General features: G+C 40.5%; 1 protein-coding gene across 1 annotated transcript; it reads right to left on the reverse strand.

The window, feature by feature from the left end:
• Positions 1-1,187: 1,187 nt before the first annotated feature.
• Positions 1,188-6,160, reverse strand: pou3f3b (POU class 3 homeobox 3b). The gene is made up of 2 exons (XM_048234850.1): positions 4,229-6,160; positions 1,188-3,928 (listed from the first exon to the last, which is right to left on the reverse strand). Exons 1-2 carry the CDS (start codon positions 5,447-5,449, stop codon positions 3,815-3,817), a joined length of 1,335 nt encoding a protein of 444 aa, XP_048090807.1. The 5' UTR covers positions 5,450-6,160; the 3' UTR covers positions 1,188-3,814.
• Between the last annotated feature and the right edge of the window lie 6,529 nt (positions 6,161-12,689).

The raw sequence follows: 12,689 nt of genomic DNA on the forward strand, positions 1-12,689 counted from the left end.
TTCAGTGGCTGTAAATAGGCCTAAATATGTTATTGTTATTATTATTATTATTGTTATTATTATTATTATTATTATTATTATTATTATTATTATTATACTAGTATTACAGCAACTAGTATTACAGCAACAACGGAATATAAAAATAATCATTATTATCGACAAATGTAGGCTATATTATTGTTGTTATTGTTATTAGTAGTTGTTTTACTTCCTGCTGTTGGTTGTTGTTGTTCTGGCCATTGATATTTTGTTGTCAAAATAATAATAATAATAATAATAATAATAATAATAATAATAAATGGTGTTTGCATATAACGCTGAATCAGTTATTTCTTAATTCCTTAGCCTAATGATTGCTTAAACTCAATCAGGGAAGTTTTATGAAAGCAATGTTGCGTGTGACAAAGATGTAAGATTCTGTAAATATATTTTGGTTTACCAGGCAATGCACACAATTCTATAAATGAAGCGTATGTCAAGTATGTGCTGGTGGCCTCATGATGACAGAAATGCCGATGTAAACCATCTGCCCGGTTCACAGTCATTGCCCTTGTGTAGAACACTAGATCCTGGAAGAGTTGTGGCGCATGTGGGCCTAAATCATCCAAATAGTGACACTCTGGGTAGCCTAACTTCAGTTAGGCCGTGATGAGCATTTTGTAGACCTACAACGCATTTTCTCTGAACTCACTTAATGATAATGAATATTATAATGATACTATTCTGACATCCTTTGGCGTAACAATCAATCATGTAGCCTGTTTATAGGCTGTACATGTAGCCTGCAAATTATGTTAGTTTCGTTTCGTCATGTTCTCCCACAGAATAAGGAGGACCATATGCATGAACATATTTTTGTAGACAATATTATTCAAATAGTGTCATTCAGATGCCTTAAACGTAGGCCTACTAGTTGTGGGCTAGACTTTAGTGTTGACATGAACATGTATGAGCAAAATATGCACACGTTTTAGAAACTGCAAACATTAGCGTAATTTAATTATATTTAATTGAACACCACCGACCACTGGCTGGATATAAACCCACTTGCTTAACAGGGATTTGTAGGCTACTGTCATCCGGTTATGCCACCATGGGTCGTAAAGAGTGTAACGAGGTAAATAAATCCAATAGACTATCACTGATTAGGCTATAGATTAGCTTAAGACAATGACAAACACAAGATATAAAATTAACTCACATTTTTATTCTCATTAGTGAACCAGGGTTGAAACTGCAGCCTCAAATATAGTTTTGGCCCCTATGCTTAAAAGCAAGTTCTCCAAACCTTTGTTACGGACACATGTGAAATAAGCTGTTTTTGAACAATGACGTGTCCAAGCTGATTGAAGTAATCTTGGACATGTGTAGGCTATGTACGTTTGACTACAAAAATACATATATTAATTTCTGGATTTTAGCCAATAAATATAATAATTAAGGTAGCCTAAAGGTCGTTGGTGAGAATGGGAAACATGCAGGTGCACAGCTCTCCAGAAGGGGTTATTTCTATCCCTCGCCGTTTTAATTGCTGAAGATGGCATGTAGTTGGGTGATATTTTTTTGTGTTTTGAATTATCCAAAATTCACCTAGTGTGTCTGACTGACTCTTTTAGTAATGGGACAAAGGAAAGTGACGCACACTTCAATAGCATTGATTGAACACAGTTGCTTAGCAACTAGTGTATGGTAAATCATCCGCGAAATTTAAATCTTTTGCAAGGGATTTTGCTGAATAGTCACCAAACGAAAAGTTTAAGCAGTTTCCTCACATAAAATTCTTATTTACAAACACTGGCAAACACCTTTCAGACATCAGTTGATATTTTTGCAAATAATATGACAAAACTAAGCCTAAATTAAGCTGTGTAATATGCTAAATTGATTTGAAAAGAGATGCGCAATCAAGAACGTGCCCCCAAAAATAGCATAATAAACGTGCTCTTTCAACAAATATGAGCATGCATCACTTGCGCATTTTATCAATCTACAACTGGTTGTAGACAGTATCGACTATCGGAGATGTATAGGTCATGAGCGGGATAATCCCAGTGTAGGCTAGGTCAGAGCGACTGGTTTGTGCAGGGTCATGCAGGGTAGGCCTGCTCTGTATAAGAAAGCAATAGTAAGGGACTGCAGGTGAAAGGACGAGGGGAAGCCATACGAGAGAGAAAGGGAACACATGAAGAACTAAAGACGTGTCTTAAAATAGGCCACGTTGTCAAACTCTCCTTCTTTTAACCCAGCAGAAATAACATAGTGTTCATGGCCTTGACATCACATCCTGTGCCTAACAAGCGACGCATTCCCTTGAGACACTCAGTTCAGTCACCTCAGGTAAACCAAGCCTCTATTTGACACCAGCAGTGGCAAAAATAATAAATATAAACGGAGATGGTCGATGGTCTGGGCCTAGACTAGGAGGTAAAGCAGGCAGAGAACAGCATGGTAAATGGGGCTTTATGTATAGGGCAACAATTACAGGCAGAAAAAAACTAAAAATGTGTAGCCTACATAGGCCTACGCTTTGTTTGTGTGACATGTTTTTGACAAAAGTAACATTTCTTAACTTGTGCAAAATATGTAACCATGTGTAGCCATGTAACCACCTATAAATTGAGGCCTACTTACTATGAAATAAATATGTAAAAGGACACATACAGTATCAAAATAATGGTCTCTCACGTCTAAGCATCAATGTGTTGGTTGGCAACTGTTTTAGTGAAACATGTAGCGCCAAAGAGAAGGCGAAATATCCCTCATTCTCGCCCGTGCATAGCAAAGCAAAACGCAGGGCTGCCAACGAGGTAGCCTAGCCTATTTAATTTGCTGCTAAAATGTTTCGGGATAGTAATCTGAAAATAGCAGTGTTGGTGTCCTAATCCAAAACACAGTCACAATGCATTAATTCTAACAAATTTATTGGTCTCAATCATCTTTTATGGAATCACTACTGAAATTAAATTACAATCAAATCATCACATCAAAATATACCCTTATCACCTAACCACTGCCAATGTCAGTTCGAGTTGATTTGTGCTCCTTTAAAACTGATAATACAAAATAAACAAAAAATAGGACAGACATCGAAAACGGATAGGAAAAAAACATATTACACAAGTTTTTGGGGAAATAAATTACTGTTTGGAATAGTTAATATGTATCCCGAATAAAATATTAAAACAACTCATTTTGATGAAAAATATAAAGTAAATAATTCAGATCAGTATCTGATCTAATGAATCTATATTGCCGGCTTTACAGTCTCGTTTATTAAAACCTACCAAAGAATACTGCGTGGAAATGGCAGCATTATCATGGTTACGTCCACAGCACCCATACAGTCACACTTGGCAACGGCTGTTCGCAGAGGACAATGTCAAATAAGTGCAGGAGTAGAGGAGGAAGTCTTTTCACATGTCTTTCTGTCGCTCTTAATCCTTCCAAAGTTTCAGTTCGTTAAATAAAAAGAGCGATTTTAAAAGGGTCTTGACGTGAGATGTGATGGTGGTGTTATGTGTTTATGTTGGAGTGGCTCTTCTCTGGTGGATAGCTGGGCCTGAGTTATCCCATCCATTTGTTCGGAAGAGAAGCCAAGGCGTTTCCTGCAAAAAGCTTGATCGGAAGCTTCATAGATGCTACTCGTCTTCTCTCTGTTGTTGATCCATGTGTCCTTGTTTGAGCTGGAGTTTACAGTCCCATTTCTGAAATATACAATTGACTGCCTCCCTTGTTTTCGTGAATGACAGTGGGGGAAAACGTGGGGGTATATATTTTGGTCATTTTAAAATGCTTGTTTCTTTCCTTGGTGATGTCAATGCGCCAAAATTACCTGATGGAACGAACTTGTAGTTGTCACCCTCTGGTCGCTTGGTTCACTGGGCCCAGTTAAACTTGCATCTTTTAAGTAATCTACTAAAAATTGTCCCTGAAAGAAAGAGCAGACAGAACCTTTTAGGTTAAGACATTTTGGGGCCTGGAAGAAAGTTAGCGGTGCGTTTTGGGGTTGGGAGGGATTTGTTTTCTCTGGAGAAAAATACACAACACATCTGCAGTCTTATTCACATTTCCATCACAATCACAGTATCAAAAATCTTTTGCTATCTTGAAGATAGTCTGTTTTAGCAGATTATTTTATATATAAAATATTTTAGTCTTGTATGGTGTTCTATGTTTCACTGAACATTCTTTTGCAGTCCATGGAGGGGGGCGGTGTATCTGCACTCACATTGCCGACTTGAGAGTACACATCCTCCGGCGTCTGTGGCACTCCCGGCGGCGTCATCCGTTTTTCTTTCTGTCTCCGATTGCAAAACCACACGCGCACCACTTCTTTCTCCAGCTGTAGGTTGTCCGCCAGTGATGTGATTTCTTGAGCCGAAGGTTTGGGACATTTTAAGAAGTGGCTTTCCAAAGCCCCTTTAACGCTGACTTCGATGGATGTCCGCTTCTTGCGTTTTCGTCCCTGCGCCGCTATCTTATCAATGCTTGTGGGACTTCCAGTGGACGAGTCGGCCTCCTCGAGCCATTTGTTTAACAATGGCTTGAGTTTGCACATGTTCTTGAAGCTGAGTTGAAGCGCTTCAAACCTACAGATTGTGGTCTGAGAAAAGACGTTCCCGTAAAGAGTGCCCAACGCTAAGCCAACGTCTGCTTGAGTGAAGCCTAGTTTGATCCGACGTTGTTTGAACTGCTTTGCGAAGTGTTCCAAATCATCTGAAGTCGGCGTGTCCTCGTCCGAGTGCGGGTCATGACTGTTGACGCCGTGATGCTGCTGCTGGTGGTGCTGGTGTTGGTGGTGGTGGTGATGGTGATGGTGATTGCCATGATCAAGGTCCGGAGTGTCCCCTCGAACTAAACTAGGGTGTACCAAGCTTTGGCTGCCAGGTGGACTAAGCATTCCGTTCACTGTGAATCCACCAGGCTGCGAGTAAATGAGCGACTGCTGCTGCTGCTGTCCCCCGGATATGGGGATGTGTGCCGCGGTTGTGGTGCCCCAAGCCCCACCGTGAGTCTGGTGCGGACCAAGATGCGGAGGCCTGTGGTGCAACGCATTGCCTGTGTGTAGATCGTCTCTGCCTGAATTGTTTTTCACGTCCTGTTGTTGGGGGCTGCCCGTCATCCCAACGGGACTAGACGACCACGGTGATCCAGCTTCAGCGGCTGCCACCGCGGCAGCAGCGGCTGCAGCGGCGGCGTGAGGGAGCGAGGTGACCCACTGATGAGCATGGCTCAGCATATGTCCCCCGTTGCTCGCTGCCATCGCGCCCTGCATGAAGTCACTTTGTACCATCTTCACCGTCGAATCGCCTCTGTAGCCACCAGACACCGATGTAACGGCGACACTGCCTGGTTGCATGCCACCACCTCCGGAATCGGAATGCACAATTGAGCCAGACGATAAAATACTACTACTGGGAAGGTAGGGATTGGAAGCCGCCGTGGCCATTCCGTTAACCCTTATGAATATGTTTGATGAAGACCCCCTCCCTTTCTCAAAAACTTTTTTAAAGCGGGCAAATTGTGTCTCATGAATTATTCAAACTGAAAAGTCCAAGCAATGTTTTCACGTATATCATGTACTTGTTTAATCAAAGCCAAAAAACAGTTGCGAAGGGTAGAAAGGTTATAAAATCCGCGTACAATTCTTGAGCGAATACATAGGTTTAAGATATGTCTAAATAAATATAAATCCAGCGTATCAAGTCTTTTTCAAGCCCTTTGATGTCATGTAAAGTCCTTAAGCGTTGTCTGGCTTTTGTAAGTGAAAAAGTTGAAGAGCAAAAAAAAAAAACTTTCCCCAAAAACTTCTAGTGGTCAACGATATTTAGTTTTGAAAATCTTAAAAGTCCAAACGTATGCTCCGTCTGCCTGAGTGGAAAAAATATGCAGAGATTCCTTAGTATTGTAATATAGCCACAGCGATTTCGTCCTTCGCGCTTTTATTCTTTTCTTTCTGTGTTTCTTTTTAGTGCTGTAGAGTCTCTCTCTTTGTTCTGTTTTGATGTGTATAAACCTGCCAAACCGCTCCAGTTGAAGTACAATCCACTATTACAGTGCGCACCAATGATCGCGACTCTCTCATTCGCTTGCTCTCTCTCTCTCTTTCTCTCTCTCTCTCTCTCTCTCTCTCTCTGACAGCCCCGTCCCTCCTTCGGAGCTCGAGGACACACGAATGTTTACCCTGTGCCAAGCGTGCGCACATCGTCCACGTCTTTCCCACAAATACGAGGAAGTGGAGTACAAGGCTGTCTTTGATTGGACAGTTTGGGTAAGATTGACATGTCTGGAAAGCCTCGCTTTAGGCATTTTTCCTCCTTCCGGCCCTTACAATTGGATATTTTTTTTAATTCAGTCTCAATAAAATAGAACAATAAATAAATATAATCGTAAGCCATCTATACAAAAACGGTATAACTCAAGAGATGTAATACCTTCGCTGGTATGTTTAGCCTACTGTAAGATGTGCAATTTGTGTAAACAATGAAATATTGAGAATTCACTGTATGCAGTATAGCCTAATTATTTAGATTTTGCTTATAAACTGAAATTTTTATGAATTCAAATAAATACAAAATGAACAACATTTCACTCTAAGCATGGTTAAAAAAATCTTCTTAATTTATTTCATTACCATTCTTACAGGCTACGAAAAAATGGTATTTATTTCATTTCATAAGGAAAATTTCCCTTGCTATTGCCGGCTGGTTTAAGCATGAAGGAATTCTCCCCCTTTGTGAACTGCTGTTGACATTCTAACAACTGTAAGCACATTATATTGTAAGCTTTGCTTGTTTTGGCTTGTCATGAGTTAATATTATTAGTGGGATACTTCCAAGCGACAAGACAGAGCATCGGAAACCCCACAGAAGCGTGGTAAATGAGAAAGTCGGAATTAAACCGGGGGCGAATCAATGAGTCCCCCTTGAGATTGGCAAAGGGGCATGCCATCTCATTCGGAATGGACACCACAGGCCACTAAAGAATATGGCGTGCATGCTAGGGATAGGGTTAGATGAACGCAGTTAGCAGTACTCCTACCGCATGGACTCACCCACAAGTAATACATGTATGTGCCTTCGGTTGGACTTCATATATCACGGCATGGTGCACACTACGGAACAGCCACTGAGGTCCATGCCCCATGTTGTGGCAAACAGCGAGACTGTTAGGGTTGCTGAAAGCTTAGACTACAAAACGATGTTGAAAAAAAGCCACCAAACCACCAACCTTATAGCCTTTATTCACTGTATAGGCCCCTTTCGTGTTAAGGGCATAAATGCACATCGTCAACTGTATGTCTCTAATTCATCAGGATTGAGATAAAAACTAGGGGTGTCTTTTGGATTTGTCTGTATCGAGCAGAACACGAGGCCATTGGTGCATCCATTCAAAAGACAAAGTGCGATTTCATCTAAATTATGTCTATTATCCTCCATGTGATAAACTTTGTATTTGCTCAATGGAAACTTCAAAGCAATGAAGCTATAGAATCTGACGAATATAGAAGTATACCAAAAACATTAAAAAGCCACAGCAATTTCAAATGTCCTTGACTTTCAAGTTCTGCAGTTCAAAGTATTTTTCTGTCTCTGGAAAGGGTTACATTTATGATTTATTTGTTTATGTAACAAGGTCCCCATGTCTCCTGCTGTGGAGTTCATTTGCTTTCTATGCAGAAAGAGAGGGAAAAAATCCCCAAGTATAACAAGAGAGGAACAGTTAGTGCTGATTTTCATTTGCATAAATTTTCATATATTTTAGTGAAAATAATAGCGGAGTCGGAGAGAGCTCCGCTCAGTTGAGAGTGGGGAAAGAAAATCTTAGGAAGGACCATTTCCTGAGAAGAGAGAGTGCTGGATGGGGCAACAGAAGAATTATAGTGGTTTTGGTCCAGCACGGATCAGAGACATTTAAAGGTAAGTGAGGTTTACATCTCTCTCTCTATATATATATATATCTCGCTCGCTCGCTCTCTCTCTCTCTCTCTCTCTCTCTCTCTCTCTCTCTCTCTCTCTCTCTGTCTCTGTCTCTCTCTCTAACACGCTTTAATAAATACTATGCTATATGTAGCTTGTATAGCCTGCGTTTTAAAGACAAACATCAATAAATCTATCGTTGCGTTTTATCTTTACTATTATTATTTTTTTAAATAGGCTAAATAAAGCCCAGACTACAACAGACGGTTAAGCAGGGGTGTTTTGTAGCGGATGTCCACGGGAGAAAATAGGCTACAATCAATCGAATTTTAAGCAGGATAGTGAAAGAATTCTCTGGAGAAGTCGCGTGGAAGTGTACGTCGTTTACATATATCGATCCCTTGCTGCTGTCTTCAAGTTGGACTAAACTTTGCTGCTACACTGGCATAGTCTAAAACCGAAGTTAAACGACGATGCGTCTAAAATTACTAGAGTTATGCTTGGGTAGATTAAATCAGCATCGACAGTCATACCTTCATGTTATCATTGAACAACTATTCTAAAGGTAATGCATCATCTACCGATTTGTAGAGGTTTTACGCACCAATAGCCTATAATCTAGCGACTAAACCAATGCCAATAACACCAGTAATTACTCTCCTACACCGTGATTTTAGTTGTTTGAAACGCAGTTCAGCGCATAAAGGTAGTAGCCTACATTGATTGCGCCGGGATTCACTCTGCAGAACGCCGAAAATACGGTCCACGTTTTCTCACGGACTAGTTTTCCATGTCTAGTGAGTACAAAATACCATCTCGCGCAACCCTGCTTAGAGCGTTTGTTGAATTGATGGGGAAGCATTTCTTAAGCCCGCGTTTCGGTTGTCATGGTGAGGCGAATAAAAGAGGGGAACACTAGTCGCATTAAGCTATATGTTTGTGCACTGGAGTCGAGATGAAAGAACACTGAAGCCAAAATGATCCAACAGAGAGCCAAACTGAACGCCAGAACTCGCCAACTCGTCAAAAGTTATAACATATCTAGGCCTAACATGTTCGAATACTTTGGAACGTAGCTTAAATCATTTGTCTGCTCTAAGAATCTCGTGGCAAATTCCAAGATTAAGAAATTGCTGGCATTATGAAGAATAGACCATGTTTTTACCAGCAGGTGTCGCGCTTACTTACGATGACACTATAAAGTGGTGAGTAGCCTAGTAAATGTATTATTGTCCTGTGACAAAACAAAACACATGTTAAAATACCACACACAGTAAAATTGGGTTCATTATGAGGAGTGAAATCGTAACACGTCATGATAAAACGTTATCTGAAATGCAAAGGGCAAAAACAAAAATAAATGTTTTTTTTTTCTAATTGTTGTAAATTCTTGCAGAATGTCTAATGCAATTGAAGGTAAAATTAATGTTGAAATCTTATAGGCCTACTTCGTGTTAAAAATCCTGACTTAATAATGAATAAACAGACATCATGCTAGTTTGGGGAATGGGTGTAGAGTTACTTGGACTCTGACAAGTTACATATCGCCAAATCTCAGCATGTAGCCTACAAGGGAAATGGAAATAGGCAAATACAACGACAGAATACTTATCAACAAATCTTTTGGCCATTTAATTTGATTTGAGTATTAGCTGATGACATCATCTTGGTGACTGCAATATCTAACATAATCTGAAGTTTGGTAGAAATGCAATATGGCTACTATATCCGTGCAGTTACATTAAGGCTATAAATCAACTCAGTGCTGTGCAAAGAACGAAATGTATTTCCTTTCTTTAAGTGGTCACAACCGACCTTGACAATGTAAACGTGTCTTCATGTACCATGATGAATCTATATAATCTACATGACCATTAGAAACCAATAAACCACTGACCTCATGTGCCTTTCATTTAGGCAAAGTGTGTTATTGCTACAGTAGCCGATAATCCTACAAGCACAATATAATTATGCAAGATAGTGTTGTGCAGAAAAGGTTCGATGCAGTTCCTACACAACTGCTCTACAAATAAAACATGAGGTATGTTTATGGAGAAAAAAAATGGTGATAAAACATGCTTGATGAAATCGTATCTCATTCTGGTTCTATTGAAAAAGAAAAAATATATTGTGGCTTGCCTGAGAGTGCCTTACTGTTTGTCAACCATATTAAAATGTATACATATAATGTCATGAGGTTTATTACCAAAGTTCATTCATCAAACCAACGTAACATAAAAGGCAGGTTACTAAAATTTATCAAATCATGTTTGTATACAATTTAAACTTCTGAATGTAAACTTGACTGGCATTTCAAAATTGCAGCGTGGTTAAAGCAATGAGCTTATAGAAAGAGCATCTCACAATCTTAGGCCTAATCACTTTGTACCTGAGTGCACATTTACTCTAATTTTGTCTTTATAAAATCTGTTTAAAGAACATCACAATGAAATTGAATAAAATTATAAATGAAAATTACAGTCTTGCATGTTCACAGTTAATTGTCCTGAATCTTTCATTTGCCACTCCTTAAAAGCAACCTGGCCAATCTAAGACCTGAAAATGGGAGTAGTTTACATGACGTGGGAATGCTGTGTATTGTGTTGCGATGATTTACTCAGTCCTCCTAAATCCCATCCCTGAGTCTTAACGGTGAATGACAGGCAGGTGACAGTCAGGACACTGAAGCGTGTTTCTTAGCATATTGTGTTCTGATCCAACTGTAAGCATTCAATGCATGCCTCAAAAGAGCCTCTCAATTCCCCAATTTACATTGCATGACTTAGTTATGATGATCTTCATGAAATAATTTATTGTTGCAAAACAAATGATTATGGGAAATGTAATCAATTCTAAATGTAGCCATTGTTTCCTGTTAATAAGTATTATCCTTTGGCAATGATGCTTTTTGTGCATTAGAAGAAGATGTCTACATAGCTGCCATCGCAGCGTACTCATGGGTGTGAATAGTTTAGGATGTAGCCTACTGTGCTGTACTCTTGGGCTGCTAATCTATGAGATATCTCATGACACTCCACCTTAGTGACAAATGTGATGTCTAAACCCCTCTTAAGTCAGTATCGGTGTGATTGTGAGCGTAGGTCCTCCACTTGTGGAGGTTTGTATGGAGGGGATGAGTGGAACACACACACACACACACACAAAATGAAGGCCCAGGAGCGGCAGTGTGGTGAGTGGCAGCAGTGTAGATAATGATAAAGTGCTCTTTACTGGAGATGGGCCCAGGAGGGCTGGGTTTGGAGTTGGGGGGGGGGGTCGGGGTGGGGGGGGTGTGTGTGTGGGGGGGGGGGGTCATGCGGGTGTCTTTGTCTCCCAAGCACACCCCTCCTGGCTTGAGCACATACAGCTTTGCCCACTCACACCTTTATAGGGCTCCCAACTTCAAGACAAACGCTGTAGCGACTAGTCTCTCTGGACGGTTTTGGACACTTTCCCCACCTCAGGGCCTCATGAGCATCACAAACGAACACCCTTAAATATTTAATCCGTGCAGATGACCCACATAATAATGAATGCAATAATAACATGCAGTATCCCAAGCATGGATGTTTGTTGTTGTTTGCATGTTGCCATCATGTGATGAGCTCTCCGTAATACTGTATGTGCATGAGGTTTCAGATGCAAAGCAAAGGCAAACAAAACCAGTGAAAGGAAGTGTGCCTTGATGCGTGTGGCTTGTGTGCGGTGTAGAATCTGTTGTATGTAGCCCTCCGTAGTCACTGCGGTGTGTTTTTGTTTGTCAAACAGGACCATTCCCTTAGGATGTGGGTCTGTGGCACCTTTCTAGCTGGGATTACATTAATCAAAGTATTTATTTCCCCAGGGAAGCCAGACACAAATCACTGCAAATCCCAATAAAATTGGATAACATAGGGAAGGCAACTCCAGGAGTGACCTCTCACTCTCATTTCTGTGTTTGTTGCTCGTTTTGTCAAAGAGAGATCAGAGCTCTATTTCAATCCAACTTTCTAAGCAACATATAAACTCCAAACAGTGTTGGCTTTGGTGCAAGTGTAGCAGGGAAGGAGATTCCTTGTATTTGTGTGTGTGTGTGTGTGTGTGTGTGTCTACATGTCTAGTGCGTCTTTGTTCAGCTTCTTGTTTGTAATTGAAAATTGTTGCATAATTGCATATATATGTACGGATGCATGTTTGTGCAGAAAAAAAGCTGTGGCAACAAGGTGTATTGAAATGGCTCCCTGTGTTGAGAGAATCTGCTGCATGCTATTCGGTGTCTTCATCCTACCTGCGGCTCTACTGGCTCTGGCCTCTTCATACACACACACACACTCACACATACACACACACACACACTCTTTTAAACACTGCAACACGTGAACATACAGATGTGCAAACAAGCACACACTGATGAGTCCACATAAGTGCTTGCGCAATTACACACACTTGCATACACATGCTCCTGCAATCTCTCTCTCTCTCTCTCTCACACACACACACACACACACACACACACACACACACACACACACACACACAGATACATATAGGACATGGTGTAAAAAAGTATTTTGACATTTCCACTTAAGTTGAGCGCACTTTCCTCATATGCTGCTCATATAAGATGGAAATGAATGTAAAAAAAAATAAAAGCCAATGATTTGTTTGTTTTTTTAAAAAAGCCCAGCTCAATCACCAATGTATTCATTTGAGGTTTTTCTGAGCAAGAGGTCCTTAGCTGAGCTGTATATCATAGCATATGCCCACATGCCTGGCCTGTAATAAATGCCC

Source organism: Alosa alosa, chromosome 23 (assembly GCF_017589495.1).
Source record: "Alosa alosa isolate M-15738 ecotype Scorff River chromosome 23, AALO_Geno_1.1, whole genome shotgun sequence".
Lineage (NCBI taxonomy): Eukaryota > Metazoa > Chordata > Actinopteri > Clupeiformes > Clupeidae > Alosa > Alosa alosa.